Below are 24524 nucleotides of genomic sequence, written 5' to 3'. Positions count from 1 at the left end.
TTCACTAGGGAGAGAAAAAAGTCAGATGTACAACTACAAAATGGGGAATAACTGGCTAGGTGGGAGTACTGCTGAAGAGGATTGGGGTGTTCTAGTGGATCACAAATTGAATATGAGTAACAATGTGATGCAGTTGTGAAAACGGCTAATGTCTTTCTGGGGTGTATTAACAGGAGTGTTGTATGCAAGACAGGGGAGGTAATTGTCCTGTTCTACTCAGCACTGGTGAGGCCTCAGCCGGAGTGCTATGTCCAGTTCTGGGCACCACACTTTAGGAAAAATGTGGACAAATTGGAGCGAATCCAGAGGAGAGCAACTACAATGATCAAAGGTTTAGAAAATCTGAGCTATGAGGAAAGGTCAAAAAAAACTGGGCATGTTCAGTCTTGAGGAAAGAAGACTGAGGGGGGGACCTGATGATAGTCTACAAATATCTTAAGGGCTGTTATAAAGAGGACCGTGATCAATTGTTCTCCATGCCCACTGAAGGTAGGACAAATAGTAGCTGGCTTAATCTGCTGAAAGAGAGATTTAGGTTAGATATTAAGAAAAACTTTCTAGCTATAAGGATAGTTAGGCTCTAGACTAAGCTTCCAAGGGAGGTTGTGGAATCCCTATCACTGTCCAACCTGGTCTTAAAAACTTCCAAACATGTGTCAGGGATGGTTTAGGTTTGTTTGGCCCTGCCACAGCGCAGGGGGCTGGACTAGATGATCTCTCAAGGTCTCACCCAGCCCTACATTTCTGTGATTCTGGGATTCCTTTCTCCTTCCTATTCCAGCTGGCATTGATGCAGCTGGCCTCTCAGCAGCAGTGTCTCTCCTGTGACAGTGCACTGTGTGGCAGGCTGGTACACAGGAAACTTCTGCCGCTCACACAGCCCCAGTTTGACTAGCCATCAGGTAGGGCTCTGGCAATGGGAAAGTGTCACAGATCCATAGGATTGGTGCTACAGCCCCAGCTTTGGAACAGTGTCGGGGGGGGGGGGGAGGGGACCCCTTCAGTGTGCCAGACCCCAAAGGAGTCTCTCACTTCCTCCAGAGTAAGCCATGTGGCTTCACCGCCTCCTTAGACTGGACCTCTGGGCCTGCAGCACTCCTGCTTCACACTGTGAGCGCCGTTCAGCAAGTCCAACTGAGACAGAAGATTTGTACGCTCTTTAGGGATTAATGCACCTTGCCAAGCATGTGCACTGACATGCAGCATTGTCAAAACAGGGGGGTTTATAAGTCATCTGGAACAAAGCATTGGACGTCCTTAAGTGAGCAAAGAAGAAGGAAGGTTAAAGCCTAGTCCATTCTGGTTAGCCAGAGACCAGCCAAGCTGTAGTGAACCCCATTGTTCAAGTGCGCGCTCGCTCGCGCGCTCTCTCTCTCTCTCTCTTCCCCCCTCCACTCCCCCGCCCGCCTCCGGTCAGGATCCAGGTGAGAGCCTCCCTGGGTGCCTCCAGCAGCCAACACTTATCCCCCCACCTAGAGTCCTCCTTTGTTCCAGACCTGGGAAATGCTGCTCAGCTGTGCGCCGCCCCCACCCCCAATGAGAGGCGGGGAAGTGTACATCTCTCTAGGTCATTGATTGCTAGGTCTCAATGTCCAGACAATTGGATTTTCCGTGTTCTTTTCAGAGGCTCCATTGATATGGGGACCAAGCCCCAGACATTTAGGTGACACCCATATCTACGTCTGAGCAAACAGCCCTTTTCTACCCCCTAAGTAACAGCGCAGCCCATAGGGGAAACTGAGGCACAAACAGGACTCAAAAAATATTACAGAAAATTTCCACTTCATCACAAGGAGTTCCCAGCTAGTCCAGTCCTGGCCTCTCCCAGCAAGGGATGCTGACGGGCTCTTCCTGTGGGGATCACAGAGAAGAGTGCAGGGGAGGGAATTTGCTGCAGAAGACTTGCTTACAATAGCATTTGACAGCATCAGTTCTGAATCTCTCCCTCTCTTCTCTTCCAGCTCAGAAGCAGGGGGCTGCCCCTGCCGTGAAGGTGAGTCCTTCAACCTGCGCTGCAGGCCTCTGGCACATCTCAGGCGTCCCTGTTCCTGTCGCACTTAGGGTTACACTAGCAGATGCTCCCAAGTCCCTGCCCTGATTCTGTGTTCCCCACAAACTGAACACTATCATCGTCTGAGAACACGGGGGTGATGAGAATGTCTGGAGAGCCCCGCCCCTGCTGGTGTCACATGGCACCGCTCTGTCTGGGATCCGGACCCAAGCACAGGCTCTGCAAGCACTGCACAGCCTATGGGGTGGCGAGGGAGCAGGTCACACTTGGGGCTGCAGTGACTGCACAGTGTACTGCCATTCAGGGGTATCGGGGCTCAGGTTCTCCGGGGAGGTGCCCTGAGGGGACTGGCAGGAGTGACTGGCTGGATAGACCTGATAGCCATTTGCTCGCACAGTGGAGCAGTGCAGGGAGCCTTTTCCCAGCCTGCTTGTGAAGTGTGGAGCTCCCAGTTGGGGACGGCAGGAAATGACAGGGTGGTGAGGTTAATCTCCCACCTGCAGAGCCCAGGCCTTGAGCTGTGTTGCTGGGGGTGGGGTTTGTCTCTGCCAGGCACCGGCAGGGGCTCTGGGAGTGGGGAGCACAAGGTCAGGGGCCTCCCTCAGCTGAGCAAATGGAAAGAGTTTCCTGGAGCTTGAACAGAGCCGGTTCCTGGAAGTGTGAGTGAGTCACTGGTGAGAGGCATCCCAGCTGGCCGGCTCCCCAGGGACCCCCACGTTTGCCCTTTGCCCTGCTCTCCCCCTCCACCTCAGGAGTTACTTTTCCCATGGTCTTGAAAACATTCCTTCTGGACCTCACCAAAGCTGGGGCCTGGCCTTGCCCCCAGGAATGTGGTCTAACTCCTCTCCCTCCCACGGGTGTTTCTCCCCTCACACCCCATCCCGTGGGCTGCCCCTATTTTCTCCATACCTCTCCCCCACCCCCAGGGGCACCCAGCATTATAAAGCTGAGCCCCCCACTAACCCTCTGGTGCATGCCGTGTTCCAGGCAAAACCAGCCTGGCCAGTGGCCGCTGATTTCCGGACTCCCCCGAACCCCTCTCCTCCCAAGCCCTGCGCGAGGGGATTGGACTCACGGGAATTCCAGGCCCAGGGATGCCCTGCCAGCAGCACCCTGATGTTCAGGGACTGTCAGCAGGAAGCAGCCAGCTGTGCCCAGCAGCTGGGGAGGGAGGGGAGATTTTGGCCCTGCTCCCACACCGGGAGGAGGTCACCGGCACAGACTGTGGTGCTGGAGGAACATGCCTCTGGCAGCTCCCATTGCACAGGCGCGAACAGGCTGTGAGCAGTGTCCCAAGACAGCTCCAGAAGTGCACGATGTGAACTGGCCTGGGGTGAGCACTGTGTCACTCTGCCATTGAAACTGCCTCTTACGCCCAGGGGAGACTGAAACGGAAGGAAGCCTGGGAAAAAGAGGCTGCCTCCCACCTGCACCTCCTTGATGTTTCCACCTGCCCCACTGCAGGATACGCAGCAGCTCAACCTCTCTCAGTGCGCATGCATGCGCATACAGAGAGAGAGAGTTCCCCCGCACAAGCAGCTCTCTCTCTCCCCATCTCCTACTTGGCTTCCGTCATCCTGACCAGTGTCTCCTCTTTGCAGATAACGCCTTGATAGCTGCTGCCAAAAGTAATGATTTCCAGAAGGTAAGAGCTGCCATGTGCCATGAACCCAGCCACAGAGCTGGGGATGTGCCGTGCGTTTCCCCACAGCAGCTAGCTAGGACCCCAGTGTGGCATGAGCATCCCTTCTCCAGCACCCTGTTGGTGCCTGCTAGCCAGGCTCTGTCATTGCCTTGCCAGCCCCAGCTGTGACTCCTTCCTCACAGTAGTGCATGGAGCGTCCTTAACAGTGTGAGCTTCCTCCGAGCAGTGCCGGATGGGGTCCAGACAGGCTCACAACAAGGAATCCTTTTCTGGGAGGGCTGGCACATGCAGCTGTAGCCTTGCTGGCTGAGCGTGGAGAGTGGTTCAGTTCCCTACCCAGGTAATCTTGCTGCAGGTTCTGCTGGCGAAGGCCCACCCTGCAAGGTGTGAGTGGGGAGGGCCTTCCCACAGGCACAGCTCTTGCTCTGGTGCTCAGAGGTTAGAGGAGGTCTGAGTAGGAGAAGCTAATCCAGAGCTGACTTGTGTTCCTGTAGTTCCGAGAGCTGCACCAGGCAGGAGGGGACCTGATGATGCGAGACTCCTCAGGTCAGACCGTGCTGCACCATGCCGTCAAATCGGGGAGCAAGGAGATTGTCAAATACGTCATTGAGAATGGTAAGCTGGGAGCCTGGATCCAGCTGTTGGTACAGCTCTGGGATGGGGGTGCCGTGACCCCTGGAGCTGGCACAGAGGGATGGAGGCCAAATTCACTGACCCTCCCTATGAGTCTCTGCTTGAAGGGGATGATGCTAGTGTTCAGATGCCCTTCTCTCTGCCTTGCTGTGTTTGTGGCAACCTCTCTCCTCCCTGCAAGACTTGGGAAGTGTCCTGTCCCTCCTTTCTGTTTGTATGTATTCTCGCTGGCAAACACAAGGCCAGATTCAGCCTCAGACTTATGTGATACCCGTGTGATCTCACCGAAGCCAGAGGCAACTGAGGCTGCTACATGGCTTGGTGTAGTTTGGTGTGTTTTGAGTATTGATGCCTGGTTCTCCTGTCTGTTTGCTAGTTACCCGCTTTTGCCAGGGGGGGCAGCTCACAGCTTGGGTTTTGGTGGGTCTCACCAGAATGAGGGCTGGTTTTTCTTTTACATTTCTCTGTATTTGGGTCCAGGGGCAACTCCTCCTCCCCAACCCTACCGGTCAGATACCGCCACTGTTCCCGGGCAGCTACAACCCTAGCTGCTTGAGTCTCTCTCAGTTATCAGATGAGGTCTCTGTAGTGGTATGCAGGAGATCGCAGATGTGTGAGAAGACTGTGTTGTGCATTGCTGGAGAGCAACAAGAAGGTCTCTGTCAAGCAGGCTGGTCTAATTACCCCACATTGTCTTTCTCTCCCCAGCCCCTGCAGAGATCCTTGATGCGACAGAAGAAGAGAAGTAAGTTGCTTGTGGTTTGTATTATTCATTGCCCAAACCCTGTTTTCTATACCCAGCTGCCTTCACTGCAACCTCCAGCCACCACTTCCATACCAGGCTTGGACTGAACAATCCCAGAGACTGAATTCTCCTCTCACCCAGGTGCTCTGTGAAGCAGGGGTGGGGTTCACTAGTGAAGAAGTGTGACCATACTGAATTTGCTTCCCATCCCAGTCCTCCCTTGCAGAGGTCCCTCACTGCAGCCCCTGTGTATGTCACTTGCCCTCTCACTTTGCTTGGGGATCTCACTCCTTCCTCTTGTCTCTTCTCCCCAGTGGCGAGACCAGCTTGCACCAGGCGGCTGCCCTGCGCCAGCGCACTATCTGCCACTACATTGTGGAGGCTGGGGCTTCACTCATGAAAACAGACCTGCAGGTAAGGTCAGATGGGCTGGGAATGGGAGATGGGAGTGCTGGAAACAAGGGTGTACATGGGGCACTGGTGAATGCCTGGAACAGAGATTCAGAAGGTGTGAGCCAGCTGGCTCGGCAGAGGAGCAGTGAAGGGAATGTGAGAGCACTAGCTTAGAGCCCAGCCAAATGTGCCACGCATTCCCTATGTAAAGGGGGTCCCTGGATACAGTCTGGAGTCTCGGACTTCTCCAGTAGTTCAGCATGGAGCACAAAATCTCACCTAGCCCTGCCCGCTCGCTAAGCAGCAGAACCTTACAGCTGCACAAAGGGTGTCTCCTCCTAGCTCTTCTCTGCTGCCCTTGTGGTTTTTCTAAATGAGTGGGTGGAATGTTTCTTTTCCCCCCTTCCCATCATCTGAGGTCATTGCAAGGACAGTCTCGCCAGAGAGTTCCCCTCCCAGCAGCGCTGTCAGCTCTCCCGAGTGAGGGGATGGGGAGGGGAGGGAGCTCTGAGAGATGCAAAGGCAGGGCGTGCTTTAGTAGCTAGCCCCACAGAGTGTGTTAGCAAGTGGGTCAGGCAGTGTCACTTATGTGCAGAATAAATTCTGCTGTGTCTTGGTGCCGGCCCGTGAAGACCAAGACGCAGCGGCTGGGATGCAGTCATGTCTCTGCCAGAGGAGTTGTAGCGAAGAGGGCGAGGTTATGTTTTGATACAAGAGGTTCCCATGGGCTGGCATACAGCAGTGGGGAAGCAGACGTGTCTCTGTGTCAAGGCTCTGTGTGTTGGGATATAACACAGGGAACAGAATAGCATCTCAGTGCCGGGCCAGCTCTGGGAGCTGGTAGATAGTGAAGAGGTGCAGTCATGTCTTGGTGCCAGAGGTTCCCAGGGCTGGGATACAGGAGAGGAGCTCACCTGGGCAGCCAAGCCTAATGAGGCTTTAAAAGCTTTTGAACGCTTTAGACCGCGATCAAGCCCTTTGCCAGCAGCCAGGGAGATGCTCTACAAACACTCCCCAGCAGCTGCCCTGCCTTCCTAACTTCCAGCGAATGACTCGGGCCTTGTTATGTGCCCAGATCGGGAATGGCTTTGCTTGGGGGCACATCGAGTGACCATAGAAACAAAGGAGAAAAGGACCAAGGTAGGAGGCTGAGGACTGGGTGGGGACTGTCACACTGAGTTCTTGGGGGCAAGTGTCCCCCCCCCCTCCCCGAGCCAGTGCTGAAGGGAATTTGTTTAAGGACTGACTGCCCAGCTGTAGGAGAGGGGGCCCAGCTGGGGTGTATTTGTTTGTATAAATGCACACCTGGCCTTGTGACTGTCTAGGAAGTCCTGTGTCCTCCCCAGCACTGACCTCTTAAAACTTGCCTGTAGTATGGACAAGAACAAACCACATTCTGGAAGCTGTATGTGAACCCTGATCCTTACAAAGTGTAATACAGTTTGGTAATGTGCATACAATACAGTTGGGTCCCATACACCTCAGGCAAAGCAAACCAGGGTAGAATGGGGCTGGGCTTCATCATGTTACATGAATCAGTTGAGCTGCGCGGAGGGCCCCTTGCAGCTCTTGTTTCAGACTGCGTTTCTGCAACAGACTCGGGCAGGCAGCGCTGCATCAGGGCTTGTGCAGTCAGAGGGGAAACACAATATTTCCTTTTGCTAAATGAGCGTTTAGATTCTGCGTACTGAGGAGACCCCTGGAGGAGCACTGGGCAGTGAAGCACAACACACTGGCTCCAGCCTGCTGGGGGAGATCCCTGTGAGATCCTGGGCCTACACAAGTGTGTGTGTGTGTGTGTGTGTGTGTGTGTGTGTGTGTGTGTGAGAGAGAGAGAGACTGCAAGTGGACTTGTGTGTGCCTTGCATCTATCTGCCTTTGTGCCTCTGTGTGTGTGTGGGCTTGTGTCCACGTCTGCAGCTGCATCCATGTTTGTGAGACCTTTGCGTGTCTGAGCATTGTTTTCCCAAATGAAATATAGATGTGGATTGTCCCAAAGGCTTGGGATCCCTTCCCCCTTGTTCTGGCTGCCTTCACCCCGCTGAGCTCTGAGGGCCAGTGTGGGTAAGTTGCACTCTCCTTGGGGAGGGGGTTTTCAATGGAAGCGGCAGAGTGCCAGGTTTCCTTGGCCCTGCTCAGCAGAGGGTTTGTTCAGCGCGGAGGAGCTGGGGCAGTTAACCAGCGGGAGGGGGAAGGGAGGAGAGAGGAGACGGAGCTGAAAGCTGTTAACAGATTTGCTTTTTATGGAGTGCGGGAGTTCATTAGTGGACACAGTCCAGATGGCTGCAATAAGCTGGTGAAATGTGAGCCTCCTTGAGGAGCAGGAGCAGTTACTGGGGGGAGGGGGAGGGATGGTGTTTCAAAGCTCTCCCCAGACATACACCTCACTCCTCCCCCCACACCTTCCTCAGCTCTCTCCCCCTCACTCTGTCTAGTGCCTGCCTTCTACAGAGCTGAGAAAGCACAGGTTACAGAGACTGGACAGTCAGAGAGACCAGTCTTGGTCATCTTTATATGCAGTGCGTGAGGCGGTGAATACACGTAACAGGACAGTCTCTGTCCTAGCCAGCAGGAGGTGCAAATGGGCTTGACACGAACTTACCTAGCCAGCACCTTCCAGTCTCTTAGCAAAATCTAAGTATCCTTTCCAGCATGCACCTATATCTTCGTCATGCTTCCCTTCCCTTTATGGCAAACCTGTTACCACCAGACATTGTGCACCGCACATCTCGGCCATGTGCCCTGCAGGGAACCAAATATGGACAGCAGCAGTTTGACCCTGGGCGCTGCACTCCTAGAAACCCTCCTCCCAGCCTGTGGTTTTTGGGGAAAGCAGCACTTCTGCTAGGCCAGAAGTTTCCAAACTCTTTTGCTGGGCCCCCCTTCAGAGATTCATGTCCCAGGAGCACCACCCCTTTTTCTTAGAAACAGTATTTCCACAGATGCCTGGGGGCTGGGAGCCCAACCTAACCAGGGCGCCCCCTTGCTCCCCAGCCCATGAGTATCCCCTGCCTGCCACCCACTCCAGGTGAGTGACCCCAGCAGGACACAGACAAGTGGGCTGCACCCCTCTCCTTATTCCCCTGCCCAACCTCCTGTGCAGGGAGAGGCCCCTCTTCCTCCATCTTTCAGCCTGGCAGCTAGTGTGAGGAATTCTTATTTTGTCAACAATATTTTGAAGAAACAAGAAAAAATTCATAACCAATCAGGTCCTCGCACCCTCCCAGTAACTTAATTGTGCACACACACACACACACACACCCCCAGACATGCCTCTCAGTTTGAAGACCAGTTTACTAGGCTACAAACAACACAGCCATGAAAGGGGAAGCCATGGGGGGGAGGGGCTACCCCAGGCACGGAGCTGTTAAGCAGGGAGGGACCCAGGTGTCTGGTGGAAGGAGAGCAGCATAATACTAGTGGTGTCGCAGCTCTTCACTAGAGACACCAGGCCGAGCACAGACTGTAAGCAGAGCTCTCCCCACATGGTAAGAGCAGCTCTCTGATGCCCATGGTCAGCCCAGCAGGACATAAAATGGCAGGGAGAAAGGGGTGCAAGTGTGGTGGCCGCCATCTTGGCTACCACACTGGGGATTGAGCTGGGGGCCTCCAGAGCTAAAAGCACCAGCTGCTACAGCTCTAGGTTCCGTGCTCTGTGACGGGGCTGCAGACTGGGTACAGAGGAGCCCCTCTGACACTTGCAAAGTTACTGGCTGTGGGGTGGGATCTCCTGTGGGTCTGTGTTTTGGACGTTTCACCTCCGCTTTGCTTCCTTTTCCTCTGCACAGGGAGACACCCCCAAGCACAGAGCCGAGAAGGCCAACGACCCTGACCTGGCTGCCTACCTCGAAAATCGACAGCACTACCAGATGATCCAGCGGGAGGATCAGGAGACGGCTGTGTAGTGCTCAGTGTGCCTTACCCCGCGGTCCTGCCAGTGCAGGCAGGACAGAAGGGCGACTACCATGCTGCGGGTCCGGCCCAGCCCTTCCCGGATCTCTACTTAGTCCCAGAGGAGGGGGAAGAGGCGGCAGCAGCTCTGTCCCAGGCCTGGCTGAGGCTGTATTCATTTGTATGGTGGACATTTGGGACTCAGAGCCTGGCTCGCTCTCCCCCGCCATCTCCTACCACATTCCATACACCCTGCACTGGATGGATCTGCTCCGGCAGCTCTCCCACCCGCGCGTCCTATAGGAGCCATCTCCACGGTTGGGGAGAGATGGAGCCTCTGTGCTGTCCTTGTAAGTGGGAGTGAGTGATGACTGGTGCCCCCTCAACAGACTCCGTAGCCCTTGTGGGCTCTTGTTGTTCAGCTTCCACTTGCCTGCCCCAGTCATGGCTCCATGTGCTGCCTTTCCACTGGGCTCATCACCACTGGTACCGCCCCCACCCATCCTCAGGAGCCTACCTCCAGAACCTGCCCACACCACTCCCTGGGACAGCCACAGGGGGTCACCAGAGAGCAGCCCTGCTCCTGCAGTTGGCACTAGCTCTGCTGTCCAGACTGCAGAATAATTGGGGATGCTTGTGGGCCTGAGAGAAGTTAACTGCTATCCAGTTAACATACCACCTCCTACTCCTGCTTCCTCCCTTTGCCCTGAGTCTCTATGCAGCCGCACAAGGGACCCCCAACAGCTGGAAGGGACCCCTGGCATGTCCAGTGGAGCCATGCCCATAAATCTGCCCCGAATTCTAAGCAAGCTGTCTGCTTGTTGAAATTGGACCCAGGTGCCACAACAAAATTTCAGCAATGTGCCCGGGTCTCCCATGCTTCCTCCTTCTGGCACTCCCCCCACTCTTTCCTGATTCCTCTCCCCAAGTTCATCTGCTGCCTCCCCTTCCTTCACATGTGTTTCTAATTTGCTGAACACCAGCATGCTTGAAGTGTGGATTAAAAAATGTGCTGCTTACGCAGCAGGGAGGCTGCCAGGCTGAGGAGGGAGCTTGTATCTAACCTTAGTACAGGGTTCCTGCCGCGCCAGCACCCGCATTGGAAACACTTGCCCTGTACCTTTCAAGGTTGGGGAGGCCTCTTGTGTTTGGAGTGTGCCATAGTCCAGATACTCCCGTACCGAGAGTGCCAGGGAGCCGGATCCAGCATCTGGTACAAGCACCCCAGGGCCTAAGAGCTACAGCTCCTAGAGGTAAGGGATAGACGAGGCCCTGTCTAGCCCTCTGGCCCCAGGGCCAGGGAAGGAGTAGTCCCTACAGTCTATTCTCGGGCTTTACCCAAGCAGTGGGACTCGCACGCCAGCCCCCTATCAGCATGGTTCACGAGATGCAGCCTGTGTCCCTTTGCTCCCTGCTGGGCCCTGCATAATTCCACCCCTTGCTCCTTGGCTTTCATGCAGATTCCCACTGTCTGGGCCGGGGCTCCCAGTTCTCTGTGCGTGGCCCCTCCTGTCTGCCCCGAGCTGCTTGGAGCTCCGTGCTCACCCAGCACCACGCGCCTGCCCCATCGCCGTCACTTCATTTGCCTTCTTTTCAACAGATACACAAATAAAGAAGGGGAGGGGGAGCTACCTCCCCGCAATGGCCCTGATCCCAGGCAGAGGCAGCGCAGTCTGCCCCAAACATTCCAGAACAATGAGGCTCACTCCTCTGCTTCTGGGGGAGCTCTAATCTGGGACCTGGGAAACGTATCAAGCAGGTAGCCAGCTGGCCTGCACTTGGCTTTGTGCTGGGGTGGGTGCAGCAGCCTTAAATAGTCCAGGGCTGTTTGGGGTGTGACCCTTCACACTGCGCCAGTGTCTGACCCTGCCAGAGCATGGGAGCTGGCTGAGGGAGGGCAGGCTGTTACCAGGCCTGTCTGGACCAGAAGTTGAGTAGTTCAGGGGTGAAACTGGTGTGGAGCACAAGCAGTGAAACATGAAGGCTCAGTGGGGCCATGTTGTGCCCTGAAGCAGCCAGAAGGTGACTGCCTTCCAGTGAGTTCATCTCAGCCTTGGGTTGCTAGACAGCTCTGAGAAACAAGGCACCAGGGAGCTCCACTTGCCCAGCAGGTCTTTGACCACTGGGGCTGTGGGAGCCTGCGCTCGAAGCTCAGGGAGAGTGGGGCTGGTGTTTCTTAGGACCCTTCTGGTTTTGTTTACAGAGGGGGGGAACCTGCTTTTTAGTTTTTCAGTAGTTAATTGTTCCTGGCATGGGTGGAAGGAGAGCAGGATTGGGGCCAGGAAGGCCCTGGAGCCACTTCTTCTCCCCCTCCCCCCCCATTATTCCTGTTGGGGTGGAGCTTATGTCTTTGGGGGCTGCTCTGGCACAGAACTGGTTGCTGTGATCTGCCCTTGGGGCTGTTTTGATTAACCTGCTGTATCAGTACTATGATGACAGGGGTGTTGGGTCTCTGCTGCTGCCAGGGATTCCCCCTCCTGTGCTGTGTGCCCATCCTCTGCATGGTCTTGACTGACACACACCCGACACACACACACACACACACACACACACACACCCTAGGTGAAGACAGAACCATATGGTGAAAAACAACACACGCCTGGCCACCACAGGCACAATCATTGATGAGTTGCAAGCCAGATGCCCCCGGTTCTGAGGCAAAAGGGGGATTTGGACCTGCAGGAGATGTATGGGGCACCAGCAAACAACCAGCACATGTTCTGTCGGGCGGGGAGGGGGAACGGGACTTTCTTTCATCCAGCTGTGCCCCGGGGCACAAAGGGGCCAGAGTGACCCATCTCTCCAGATGCTTGGGGGAGGGGGAATGGCAGTTTACCAAGCTTGCACCCAGCATCCATAAAGTGAGTGCTGCTCTCCTATGCAGGACCGCAGCAGCTCCTGGGAACTGAAGGCCCTGGCATGCACTGTGAGCAAGCTGTTTGGGTCAGGTGGGCCATCATGGGCCTGCCCTTGTGCATTAAAGAGGAAGGTGATTCTGAACCAGTTTAGGCTGTTGGTCATGTGCTGGGCACCATTGGAGGATGCTGCCTGATGGATGGATCTCCATGTCCATCTCTCACACACATGCAGAGGGTCAGGGTAAAGGGCCTCATTGTCCAGCTATGGCTGCTCATTAGCCAACAGCAGGACAGACACTATGTCTCTTTAATAGCACAAACTGCTCGCTCTCTGCTGGGACACTGAGCCTGGCCTGGAAGCGTTTACACCCTGAGCCCATCCTCTTGTTCCGTTTTGTACGCTCTTAGTCTTTGTACAGGTAGTTCAAACACATGCTGACCACTTCCCCCGTGTGTGTATGTGTGCGTGCCCATGAGCTGAGTTGCTGTGCAATTCCAAGCCTGGCTTGTTTTTATGCAAGGAGGAGAGTATTTTGTAATACTGGAGGGTGGAGATTCTGTGCAATGCCCGGTTCCTGTCTCCTAGACTCTATTAGGACTGTATATTTGTAACTCTGTTGGGACTGCGGCTCTGGCAGGCCGAGTGCCTGGGCAGCAGCCTGTGTTCCCATCGCTTTTCATCTTTGACAGTTTGGATGTTGTCGTTTCTTGCCATTAAAATAAAAAGATGAACATTTTACTGCCTGTTTCTCTCCCTCTCTGAGACCTGCAAGGCTGATAGATGCTACAGGAATGAGCTAATCAGCCTTATGTGTGGCACTAAGGTACCCCTTCAGTGACACCACTTCCGTTCTAAACCCTGGCCAGGAGCTCAGAAGGTGGTGTTTTCCCTGCTGGATCAGATCCTCCCTACCTAGGCCCAGGGCCTTTCTTTAAAGAGGACCCCTCCCCACCCATGTGCACTTGGCCAGTGATCCAACAGTGCAGTGTAGCATGGAGAAAATTCCCCCCCCCCCTTACCCTGACGATCAGCATGACAAGCATGGACTGTGAGCTCCTAATTTTGCTGCCTGTTGTTTTGAGCATCTTCTTGTTCTTTCTTTTAGGAGAAAGTTTGTGTCCCCCCCCACCCCCCGAATCAGATCTTCCTTGCCCTTTGCAGCTGCAGGGTTATTTGTTTATTATAATTTGAAATTACTTTGATTTGAAATGTTTGTATTAACTATTCCTAAAGAGCACTTGTAGCATTGATAGTAGCCTACCTACGAGAGATCATGTCACTGGGAAGGGATGCACACTGGTGGTTAGAGCAAGGACTGGGACCCAAGGTTCCTGGGTTCTTTTCCCATGTTCCAGTAGTTAGAGCTGGGGCCTGGAAGGCAGGATTCCTGGGTGATCTTCCCATATCCAGGAGGGGAATGTGGACTGGTCACTGGATCGGAGGGCTAGGAGCCAGGACTCTTGGGTTCTGTTTCCAGCTCTGGTATTGACTCATTCATGTGAGTGTGAGCAATTCATCTCTGTCTATTTCTATGTAAAAGTGAGATAACAATCCTGATCTACCCCCACAGTGCTCTGAACTGCACCCATGAAGGTGTTGGAGATGGACATAGCATCTTACTAATCAATGAGGTGGGGTGAGAGCTGGGAAATTGACTCAGACCTCAAATTCAGAACCCTGAGGGTTGCATAGTAATCTTCCCACCTTCACCCCCCTACATTCTGTAGACTATTTGGGGGTTTATAAGCTTCCCCTCTGCCCCCAATATACATGTTCCCTCCCTCCCCCTGGGAGCCTTGTGACACTAACAGCCCTTTGAAGCTAATGGCAGGAGTGTGTGGCTGGTGCAGTACACACTAAATTGCCCCAGCCCTTCTGGTTCTGTGGCCAGGGCTCAAACATACATGCTGGGATTTCAGGGACGGGTCAGTTCCACTTCAGTGCCCAGACTCCTCAGCATTTGGACCATTTCTCCCCAGCAGTGACTGTCAGTAAGCACAGAGACCAGAGATTTCCAGTGGGGCGGAGAAGAGAATTCAAAAATCCCATTGCTCTTCTGGGAGGTTTTGGAACTCTGCCTCCAGCTCCCTGGGCTGGGGGGAGAATTGTACCATACAGAGGGTAGTGGATTTCTGAAAGTCCCCCTGGCCTGCAGGACATGGACTGCACGGATACCTATGCCATCCTGTGTGTGAAAGATGGAAGTGTGTGTGTGTGTTAGAGGTGTGTGCCAGAAGTACATTTGTGTGAATCTGCATGCTCATATGTCAGGGGTGCCTGAGTGAGTGCCAGCTGTGTGCACTGCCAGCATATGTATGTCACTGAATATACATACAAGCCCAGCCCTCACTAACCAGACCCTGTGCTGAGGGCGGGAGAGCGCACATATGGCCATGTTAATCATTACCCTCATCAGCTACCCTCGAGCCCAACTACAAACAAGACAAGGCAACCCTTCCAGAGGACCCATGCCATGTTCTCCCAGGGCAGAGCTACACCCAGGCAGTGCCACCTTCCTATAAGGCATGTGCTATGCTTTTACAGGGCATCTTAAAAATCAAGATAACCGGCAGCGGATTATCTCTGATTTTTTTTTTTTTTTTTTTTTGCCTTACAGATATCCACACAACTGCAGGGAAATGCCCTTGGGTTTCTGGCCCCTTGATCCCCTCCCTACTGTGCTCCCTGAGCATGAGCCCCCCTTTTTTGCAAACAGATCTTTGTTTCTGAGCCAGAGGAGGATGTAATGTCCTTCTGCATCCCCTCACCGAGTGCTCAGAAGGGACAAGCGCAGGACTGTCACCTCCATTGCAATTAGAAAGAGATCCCTACAGATGCACTCTGCTCCCCACTCACCTTCCCAAACAGTCATCACCATGCTCTGGTCCCCCAGGGGCCACTGGGGAGTATGGGAGAAAGCCAAGGGGAGAGACAAGGAGGAAAGAAAAATGATACTATTGACCTTCAGTTTGGGCAGATTCTGTTTGAGACGCTAGGAGGCTCCTGCTGCAGGGCCCTGGTACCTCCTGTTCTCACGCTCCATGGTCCAGAAAGGATTGAGCAAAACCAGCAGCTCTTGCCTTCAGAACTGGCTATTTCACTGACACCACAAGCCAGGGTCTGTTACGTCACAGGTCATGCCCATGGGCATAAAGGTGATGCTAACGTTAGAGACTGCAAGCCCTACTAGCTTGCCACACCCAGGGCAGGCAGCTCCTCACATTCTGTGCAGCTGAACTTTGTTTGTCTTTTCCGGGCTCTGTTCAATCTCATTTTAAATATCCCCAGTGATGGGTCTTTCACCTTGGCCCCTTGGGGAAATAATTCTCCAGCCTTCAAGATGCTTTTTGTGAGATTCAGCTGGAATGTCCCCTTCCTTAAATTCACTCCGATTGCTCCTCATTACATCCCTGTGGAGTACGATAAAGAATCACTCTTGTTCCTCTCTGGGGTTTTCCCTCTTCAGATGTGTACTGCCTTGTTCTCACATCCCTACACTGTCCTGACTTGGCCAGACACCACACACAGCTGGGCCTGGGATAACAATGAATGGGGAAGGAGGCAGCTGATTGTCATGGATCATGGTAGGAGCTTCTGTTTGCCCACTAGTATCTGGGTAATGGATAAGGAGACAAGACAATGCAAAAGCAATGTGTTCTCTGCTCTGCTCTGGGGGCTCTCTCATCCCCAGTATGCTCTAGACATCATTCCAGAATCATAGAAATGTAGGGACCTCAAGAAGTCCAGCCCCCTGCACTGAGGCAGGGCCAAGTAAACCTAGATCATCACTGACAAGTGTTGGTCCAACCTGTTCTTAAAAGCCTCCAATGATAGGGATCCACAACCTCCCTTGGAAGCCTAGTCCAGAGTTTAGCTACATGTGAGCTTGTGCTTACACACGCATGTGCCATGCTGGACAGTCAGTCAGGAAACTGCCAGCACCGTGTGAGTTAAAAGTGGGACTCTCTTGGAAAGAGATTTTCAGATTCTGAAGCGGTTTATGAAATCTGTGGCTTGTTGGCTCTCTCTGCAACATCCTTCCAGAGGGGATGGTGGAAAAATGACTTCATTCCCCACCACAACCCCATTCCTTAGGCATGACACCAGTCCTGCAGTCCGCTGGGCAGCAAAGCAGGAGAGCTGGCTTGGCTCCTGCATTCCCCTCCTCACTGGAGAGGGAAGGTGGGTGGGGGAAGAAATCACTGTCACCAGTGTGCTTTTATTTCCCTGAATGGCTTTTTTTGGTTTGTGCCCAGTGTGAGAGATCCAAGCAGGGGAGGAAAGATGCATCCCAGGATAGGGGTTGCAGAGTCGCTGGACCAGATTCAGAGGTGGTAGTGCATGGGGCCACGATAGCCTAGAGTGGGTATGGTATCAGTGCATGAATAGGCTATGTTGTGGCTGGGGGGGAGGGTAAACAGGGTATGGGGCAGTGTGGGGTGGGCCCTGGATCAGCATGCAGGAGCTGTGTTTGTGCAGCAGGGAGGGGAGTGCACCTCCACCAGGAACAGGGCTGGCCCATAAGTGGGAGGCTGGCTCAGCACAGGCTTGCTGTTGGTCAGTCAGTGCCTGGGAGGCTGCACGGGAGCCTAAGGCATTGTCCGTGGAGCCCAAGGAGTCACTGAAATCACTGTGCAGGTCCTAGAACGCCATCATGCCAGAGATACCATCTGAAACTGTCCGCAAATAGGACTTGGAGTCACTGTGCCAGATTCAGAGGTGGGTCTGACTCTAAGGGGTGGAACTGGCCCCTTGTCTCAGGTCCCCTCAGTGGGTAAGTGATGCCCCTTTGATCCACTCTTTGACATGTATCCTCCCCTGCCTTGACACATCCCCCTTGAATCTGCCCCTGAGTCAATTCAATTCAACCCAAGAGACTTCACTGGCATGACCAGTACTGCAAAAGGGTAACAAAGAAACAGACCCCCTCAAGTCTCTGTCTGGGGTGGAGACAAGGCACCAGGGATAAGGTCACAAACGTTGTTTGCTGCAGTTTCTATTGGTCACTGCTGCCCATGCCTGATCTGGAGGCAGGCTGCTGAGTGGGTGATGCCATCGCTAACTCCCGAGCTGGGTTACAGTTTTGCTTCTTCACTGTTTGATCAGATGTTTTTCATGATGCCTGATCCTTTGAGGGGGTCTCCTGGCTCCCTCCTGACACTGGAGTAGAAAGGGTCTGGCAGTCCAGGTCTCTCCCTGTCATGCTGTGTGCCCTGGCCTTTGGCACTGGGTTTGGACTGTACTTTGTCTGCTTACCTTACTTGCTGGGGGGCTGTGAAGGTGTAAATGACCCCAGCACCGCCTCTCCTCGGGAGCTGGCCCTATGTCTTTACCACCAGGTCTTGTAATGGGGTTCAAGCCAGCAGGCCTGCGGCTAGGAACAGACAGGGGCAGTTTCTTCCTTCCCCAACCCCAGGCGGCCCCGGGGCACGATTTGCCGCTGGAGCGCTGCTGGGCTCCTGCTTTTGTTGCCGGGCCTGGTTCTCCGCGCAGGGGGCGGGGCCTGCGAAGTTTGGGCTAGAACTACCTTTTGTTGTCAGCTGGGAGCGACGTCAGGGGCCGCTGTGCTCCGCGAGGTGGTGTCCACATGTGACCAGCTGAAACTAGTTCTGAAGACACAAAGGGAAGGAGCTCAGGAGCGCGGCGGCGGGGCAGCGAGCGATTAACCCCCGGGAGCCGCGCGGACACCGAGCACCAGAGCAAAGCGCAGCGCCCAGACAAGTAAGTGCAGCGCCGGAGCGCAGGGCGACGCTCCCCCGCTGCCGGTGGCTCCTCTGCATGGGGAACGCGGCTCAAAGCCCCCGCCAGCGTGCGCAGCAGCCCGGAGTCCCGGGGCGATTCTGCCCCGAGTCTCGCCGCAGCCCAGGGCCCGGGGCAGGTTCCTGGGGAATATTGATCGGCGCGGGAGGGGCTGTCATCTGCCGGGCACGCTGGGACCAGCGAGGAGTCGCGGTGTATCTAGAACACCGGGGGCGGGGGGGGTTGTAACCTGCTGCCCGGCCCCCTCCGCACAGAAAAGAGGGATCTGTGCCCCTGCCCCTCCGGCCGCCAGGACACCACCCTGATGGGCACCTTAGCGGTGCCCAGTGCCTCCGGGAGGCAGAACTCTGTCACTGACTCGCTGCGTGACCTGGGGCAAGTCCCTGCTCCGTGCCTCAGTTTCCCCACCCCCTAACAAGGGGCTCGCGGGTCTTCCCTCGGGGAGGCGAAGGTGAAGTGCTATGAGCTGCAGGGGGGCTGGGAAAGGAAATGAATCCTTGGCACTGCCGCTGGTGCCCCCGGCCCCTCTGCCCGACTGGACTCAGGGTTCCCCGGGCTGCCGTGCCTCAGTGTCCAGCCCTGATCCCGTCCTAGGACCCACCAAGCACGTTCCGTGGGGGGGGTCGCTCGGAGCCGGCACCCCGACCCCCTGCGCGGGTCATCCCCAGCTCTGGCTCGTGGCCCCTCTCCAGCCTGCAGCGGAAGAAGGCGAGGCGGCTCTTTCTCCCCGCGCTGGTGGGGCGGGGGTCCCGCTGGGCGCGGAGCAGGCTGCGCTCCCCCTGCTGCGGAAGGAGCAGCAGCGCTAGAACGGGACTCCGCCACACCAGGGCTTTCCAGGGGCCCCGCTCCGCAGGAAGAAAGCCCCCGAGGCCCGGAATAGTCTCACCCTCCTGCCCTGCTGTGACCCCCCCCGCCCAACTCTCCAGTATCTTGGGACGGGGGGGGGGGCGGAGGGCTCTGGGCTGTGACCCCCCCAGCCCGAAGGCTCAGGGGTGGGCTGCTGGGGGCTCTGTTCTGTGTTAAACTCCTACCCCGGGCCCTGGAAGGGTGGGGGCTGGGCTTTCAGGCTGGCCCCCAGGGGCTCCCTTGCTGGGCTGAGTTGTGGGCGTGGGAAGAGTGTTGGGCCCACCTTAGTCCCTGCCCGCTCTGGGCACAACCCAGTTCTCACAGTCCCTGCAGCGCCTCCACTAGCTCCCAGGCCATTGCTCCAATCGCCTCCTTAAAACCACCCATGGACGGCTCCAGCCAACCGCCCAGACCTTGCCTCTCTCCTCCCTGCCCATCTCTGTCCCCTCACGTGCTCACCACGGGTTGTGCAAGAGCCTTCTTCTCTACACCATCTGGAGCAGCCTCCCCACCTTGCCTCTCCTCGCTCCCACTCTGGTAACACCCACTCTGGGGTGGGGCCAATCCCCAGAGATTGCTAGCTGTGACCAGAGGTCTGTATAGTGACAGGCTCCCACTAGGTGAAAGGTAGGTGGAGAAGAGGAGAGGGCTAAGAAATCAGCCTCATGGGAAGCCCCAGCACAGGTGTCTTGAAAGGCAGGATCAGAAGCAGGGGGGGGGGGGAAGGGAGGGGAATCTAACCCGGCAGTGTGGAAGCTGCAGGAAGGTCAGGGAGCATGAGGAGGGAGCTACAGGTTAACTACAAGAAGGAGGGGGCGGTTTGGATGGTGAAGCTCAGACTGAAATGGCCCAGGAAGCTGTTGGGTGAGCAGGGAGTGCTGCTCTCATGCACTTTGCTGAGAAGAGGAAGGGGAGAGAGCAGCAGAATGAGCTGGGAAAGGTCTGGGGGGAAGGAGCTGCCCACACAGGCAGTAATGGGGGAGCAGGAACCAAAGGACATTAGAGGGAAGGGATGATTGGAAGCTGGCTGTGCTGGAGGAGGAGGTGCTGTTGTGGGTGCCCTCGGGGACTGGGGCCAGATAAAGAGAAGTCCGTGGATTCCTTTGCCAAGTGGTGGTTGGGGGAGAAAGGTCTCACCAGATTGGCAGAGGGAGCAGGAGAGGCAGGACTTTGGGGAGATTCCAGGAGGGCATCTGTAGAGTCTGTGAGGAATCTCCTGGGGCTAGATGGCTATGGAGCTGGGGCACTGCCTGTGTCTGGATCTGCAGGGGAAGGTGAGGTTTGAATGGGCCAGATTTGCAGGTCCTTGGGAAGGAGAGGTTGGGCCGTGGGGACAGTTCTCTGTGCAGGAGGAGGTGTTGGAGTGACCTGACAACGCAGGGGGCGAGGAGAGCTGGCAGCTGAGACACTTTCTGCTTCATTCTGCAAAATCCAAGGAAGCCCAAGAACGGTGCCACCCCATGTCCAGGGGAAAGGACTGAGCGTAACTGGGGAGAAAATAGCCCATGGTGATACAGCCTCACGCTACAGAGCAGCTGCCACCCAGTCAGACCTGGAGGCCAGTGCACGCTGGGCACATTGAACTGACCTGCCCTGGCCCCAGAGCTGGGGCTATTCACTAGACCAAGGGCGGGCAAACTTTTTGGCCTAAGGGCCACATTGGGTTTCGTAAATTGTATGGAGGGCCGGTTAGGGGAGGGGGTCGTGGCCCAGCCCCCACCTCCTATCTGCCCCCCCTCCCGGGACTCCTGCCTCATCCAACCCCCCCTGTTCCCTGACGGCCCCTCTGGGACCCCTGTCCCCTGACTGCCCTCGGACCCCAGCTGCCCCATCCAACCCCTCCTCTCATTCCTGACGGCTCCCCTGGAACCTCTGCCCCATCCAACCACCCCTTCTCCCTGTCCCCTGACTGCCCCAAGAACTCCTGTCCCTGACTGCCCCCTGCGCCCCATCCAACCCCCCCCTTCCTGACTGCCCCCCAGGACCTCTGCCCCCATTCAACCCCCTGTTTCCCCCCCCCGACCACCATCTACTCCCCTGCCTCCTGACCACCACCCCGAACTCCCCTGCCCTCTATCCAACCCCCCCTGCTCCCTGCCCCCTTACCGCGCTGCCTGGAGCACTGGTGGCTGGCGGCGCTACAGCCGCACCGCCTGGCTGGAGCCGGGCCATGCTGCTGCCACCACGCAGCATAGAGACCAGGTCAGGCCAGGCTCTGCAGCTGCACTGCCCCAGGAGCTCAGAGTCCCGCTGCCCAGAGCATTGCACCAGCAGCGGAGCGAGCGAGCTGAGGCTGCGCGGGAGGGGGGACAGCAGGGTAGGGGCCGGGGGTGAGCCTCCCGGGCCAGGAGCTCGGGGGCCAGGCAGGATGGTCCCGCAGGCCGGATGTGGCCCGCGGGCAGTAGTTTGCCCACCCCTGCACTAGAGCAACATCTGCACTCACCCTGCCAGGGCCATTATGGGAGGGGAAGAGCATCTGGCCCTATGGGGCAGAGGACAGAAGGGAGTCAGGACAGAGAGGGTCAAAACCAAAGAGACACTGAAGACCCCTGTGAGGATGAAATCCAAGGAGACGCTCAGTGGGGAGGAAGGAGGGGTCAAGGCAAGAAGCCTGAGAGGATGTGGAGGAAGAGGGCAGGGGGTGTTCAGAGCAGGAGAATGGCTTGGAGACACCTAGAGGGATGTGACTACTGAAGGGGAAGGATGTCTTGGAGGGGAGAGGGGAATGGCGTCAGAGCAGGGGGCTGGTCTCAGCATGGTATAGAAGGTCAGTGGCCTTCCCTGAAAGGGCCATAGGCAAGGAGCAGGGCAGATTTAGCAGGAGGTGCATGTGATGGATGGGTAGGCAGCCAGCCTCCCCAGTCTCCCTCCCGGCTGCAGCTTTAACCACAGGCAGCCAGGCTCCTGCAAGCCAGGGCTGAAGGGGAGGCTGTGGAATGAATCAGCCCATCCCAGGTGGTAAGGGGCAACAGGCAACCCCTCCCCCCTCAGAACAGGCGCTTTTCCCTACCACGAACGGCAGGTTATCATGGTCCCTGGAGAAAGCTCACTAACCCCAGACAGTCCTGCTCTCTCACCGGCCCCAGAGCGTTAGGATACCAGCCCCTTGTTGCATATAATGAGTCCATGGCGAAGGTTTAGCCTCCCCTGCCCTGGCTCCCTCCAGTACTGAGATCCTGGCAGGGAGGATGTGCTGCTCCCGTCCTTGGGGAGTAAGAGCTGCTCAGCTCTAGGGAAAGCACCAAGGTTCCAAAGGGAGGGGGGGGGGTTGACCCCCTTCTGCCCCTGCCCTGTGCTTCACGGACTCGGAGGCTCAGCTGTCTGACCCAGCTGCAGTGTGAGCCAAGCAGAGGGGTCCCTGTGTTGAAAGGGGTGCAGATAGGATTAGCAGCAAAGCGATGTTCCTCACTCCCTAGGGTCTCTCAGGGCCTTTCCAGGCAGCAGCAACAAGAACCAGAGGTCTAGTGGCTGCAGAGGGAGCAGTCAGGTATGGGGGCAGGGAAGTATGCAGGAGTGTCAACCACAGCTGGCATTGCCTGGCACAGAGTGCAGATCAGATGGGGTCCCAAGGCCCCTCATTATTATGTTTGGCATTTTGGATCCCATTCCAGTATCACCCAGAGGTCTGAGCCAAAGTGAGTGAAATCCTTGGCAATGGGAGATGCTGCCAAAATCTGTATAAACTCTCACAGCTCAGCATGGACAGCCTGCTTGGGAGAGAGCAGGCATGAGGGATAGGTACCCTGGATTTGAACATCTGAGGAGCCAAACTTGTGAACAATGTAATTAGCCAGCAAGGGAGCAGGTGGAGTCAGTTGCAAAAAGGACCAACCGTTTTGCAAGCACATTTCAAGTTATTTTTATCTGGAATTGGAACCATCAGGGGGACTGAAATTATTCTGAACATTTTTGTTCCCTCCCTTTCTCCACGGAATACCATAGACTGAATAATGGCCTGAGTTTATCTCCAAGGGTTGGGGTTTTTGTTTTTGTTTCCTTTCAAACTCAGGCACATGGATGGAAAGTGACTTGCATAGCAACTCAGTAGTAGGGCTTGGCACAGAACTCAGAAATCCTTGCTCCCTAGGCCAGGGCTTTAGCCAAGCCTGTCCACCCCCTGCCCTGTTTTGCTTGTCTGTCCTACGCTTGTCTATCACTGGGACAGCATTCTGAAACTAGTGTTTAGCTGCTGCCCCTGCAGGGGGAGCTCAGACACAGAGTTCTGGTAGGTCACACTGCAACGAGGACTCTTGTTTTGTTTTTGCAACTGTTTCCTGGGGGGTTTGCTCACAGGCAGAGGACAGGGTAGTGCATCCTGCCTCCAGAAGGTGGAGGACATGCTTACTGTGCACCAGGGAGGGCAGTCATGCCTGTGTGGTATCCCAGCTGCAGAGAAGGCTCTCACACCCGTTCTGGGGGCAGGGAAGAAGTTGAGGGATATAGCAGAAAGGAGACTGGTACTAGAAGAGCAGAAGAAACAGAGAGACAAAGTCCATGATGTAGAATGGACTAACTCCATGGAGAGTTTTAAAAATAAGGACAGCCAGTTTGCACTGAGCAGCCAATGAAGAGGTCTGCAAGTGTTGGAGGCTGGAGAGGAGGGAGCTGCATTAGCCCAGGCCAGAGGAGATGGGAATATCACCTTGAGCAGACTGGAGGCTGTGTTACACAAGGCCACGTTGTAGAGGTGGGCAGAGGATAGCCCAGGGCCAAGGCAGAAGCAGAGGTTACAGAGTGGAGGTGAATGGGAGAGTCTGAGTAAAAGGGGAGATAGAGTTTAAGGTGCTGCTCTGAGGGCCCAGTAGGGAATTGGATAGGACACTGTCTCTAGGGGGGCTCTTAGTTACCTTAGTCCCATCCACTCCCAGCAGGAGGTGCTGTAGAGAGCAGGGCAGCAGGGTTGGCTGTAGTGAGCTCCCAGCCTCTGCCTCCGGAAGGTGGGCTGTTCTGGCTCATTCTCAATGCTGAGCTCTTGTCCTTGCAGCCTCTTTGAGGAGAGTTTGGTGGGAAGGGGCTTGAGCTTGTTCTGGCTGGCGCTGAGTTCCCCATGATAATTCCCAGCTGAGGTGGGGAAAGCGGAAGGCGGCTCTTGTCCCCTCAGCTCTGCCTTCAACCAGCCGGGCTGTGTAATTCTCTGTGACAGTTCAATTCAGAGTGAAGCCGAGAGCTTCACAGCAACGGACACACAAAAGGTGAGTGCACTGGAGCCTGAATAACGAACAGAGCTGCTTTCCCCAGCGTGCTGCCGGGGTGACCGTGTGGGGGAAGGGAGTGAAAGTTGACCCAGTGTTTCTCCCCACACACTGCACCCAGTGTGTCCCCTCCTATAACAGGCCTACAGGGAGGGTCTCACACAGCAGGGGCAGTTGATTCACTGGAGCCAGGGTGGGTGTGCTGCCATCACACTTGGGAGCTGCTTAGTCATAAGCAACAGTGAGAAGGTGTGTGCCATGTTTCCCTGGTTTACTGGGGCTTGTAGGTGGGGAAAAGGGGCTGACCAGTGAATAGCCTGGCAATGCACTTGGTACAGGGCAGAATGTGAAGCCAAGCAGAGCTGCGTCCCCTGCATATGGACCTAGTGGGAAGCATCACATCTGCAAATGCATTGGCTCCAAGCAGCTGTAACCTTAATGCTCAGCTAATCCCCTCCCCTCCTAGTACCCGGATTTCACCTGCTCCCTGGGTTGGCGGTTGCCATTCCATGTACAGGGGTTTTCTCCCTCTTCTGCACAAGCTGCCTG

General features: G+C 55.7%; 1 protein-coding gene across 2 annotated transcripts in view; it reads left to right on the top strand.

Annotated features, from left to right (window-relative positions):
• DGKZ (diacylglycerol kinase zeta) overlaps nucleotides 1-9435 on the top strand; it is a 96393-nt gene extending 86958 nt beyond the window's left edge. For both annotated transcript variants that reach the window (XM_065402582.1, XM_065402581.1), the window contains 6 exons: nucleotides 1962-1993; nucleotides 3613-3656; nucleotides 4151-4271; nucleotides 4998-5034; nucleotides 5349-5448; nucleotides 9216-9435. In XM_065402582.1, the coding sequence (XP_065258654.1) occupies nucleotides 1962-1993; nucleotides 3613-3656; nucleotides 4151-4271; nucleotides 4998-5034; nucleotides 5349-5448; nucleotides 9216-9332 (451 nt within the window). In that variant the 3' untranslated portion in view covers nucleotides 9333-9435. The remainder of the gene's footprint in view (nucleotides 1-1961; nucleotides 1994-3612; nucleotides 3657-4150; nucleotides 4272-4997; nucleotides 5035-5348; nucleotides 5449-9215) is intronic.
• Nucleotides 9436-24524: the final 15089 nt, after the last annotated feature.

This window comes from Emys orbicularis, chromosome 4 (genome assembly GCF_028017835.1).
Source record: "Emys orbicularis isolate rEmyOrb1 chromosome 4, rEmyOrb1.hap1, whole genome shotgun sequence".
Lineage (NCBI taxonomy): Eukaryota > Metazoa > Chordata > Testudines > Emydidae > Emys > Emys orbicularis.
This window is presented reverse-complemented; position numbering and strand designations above follow the sequence as displayed.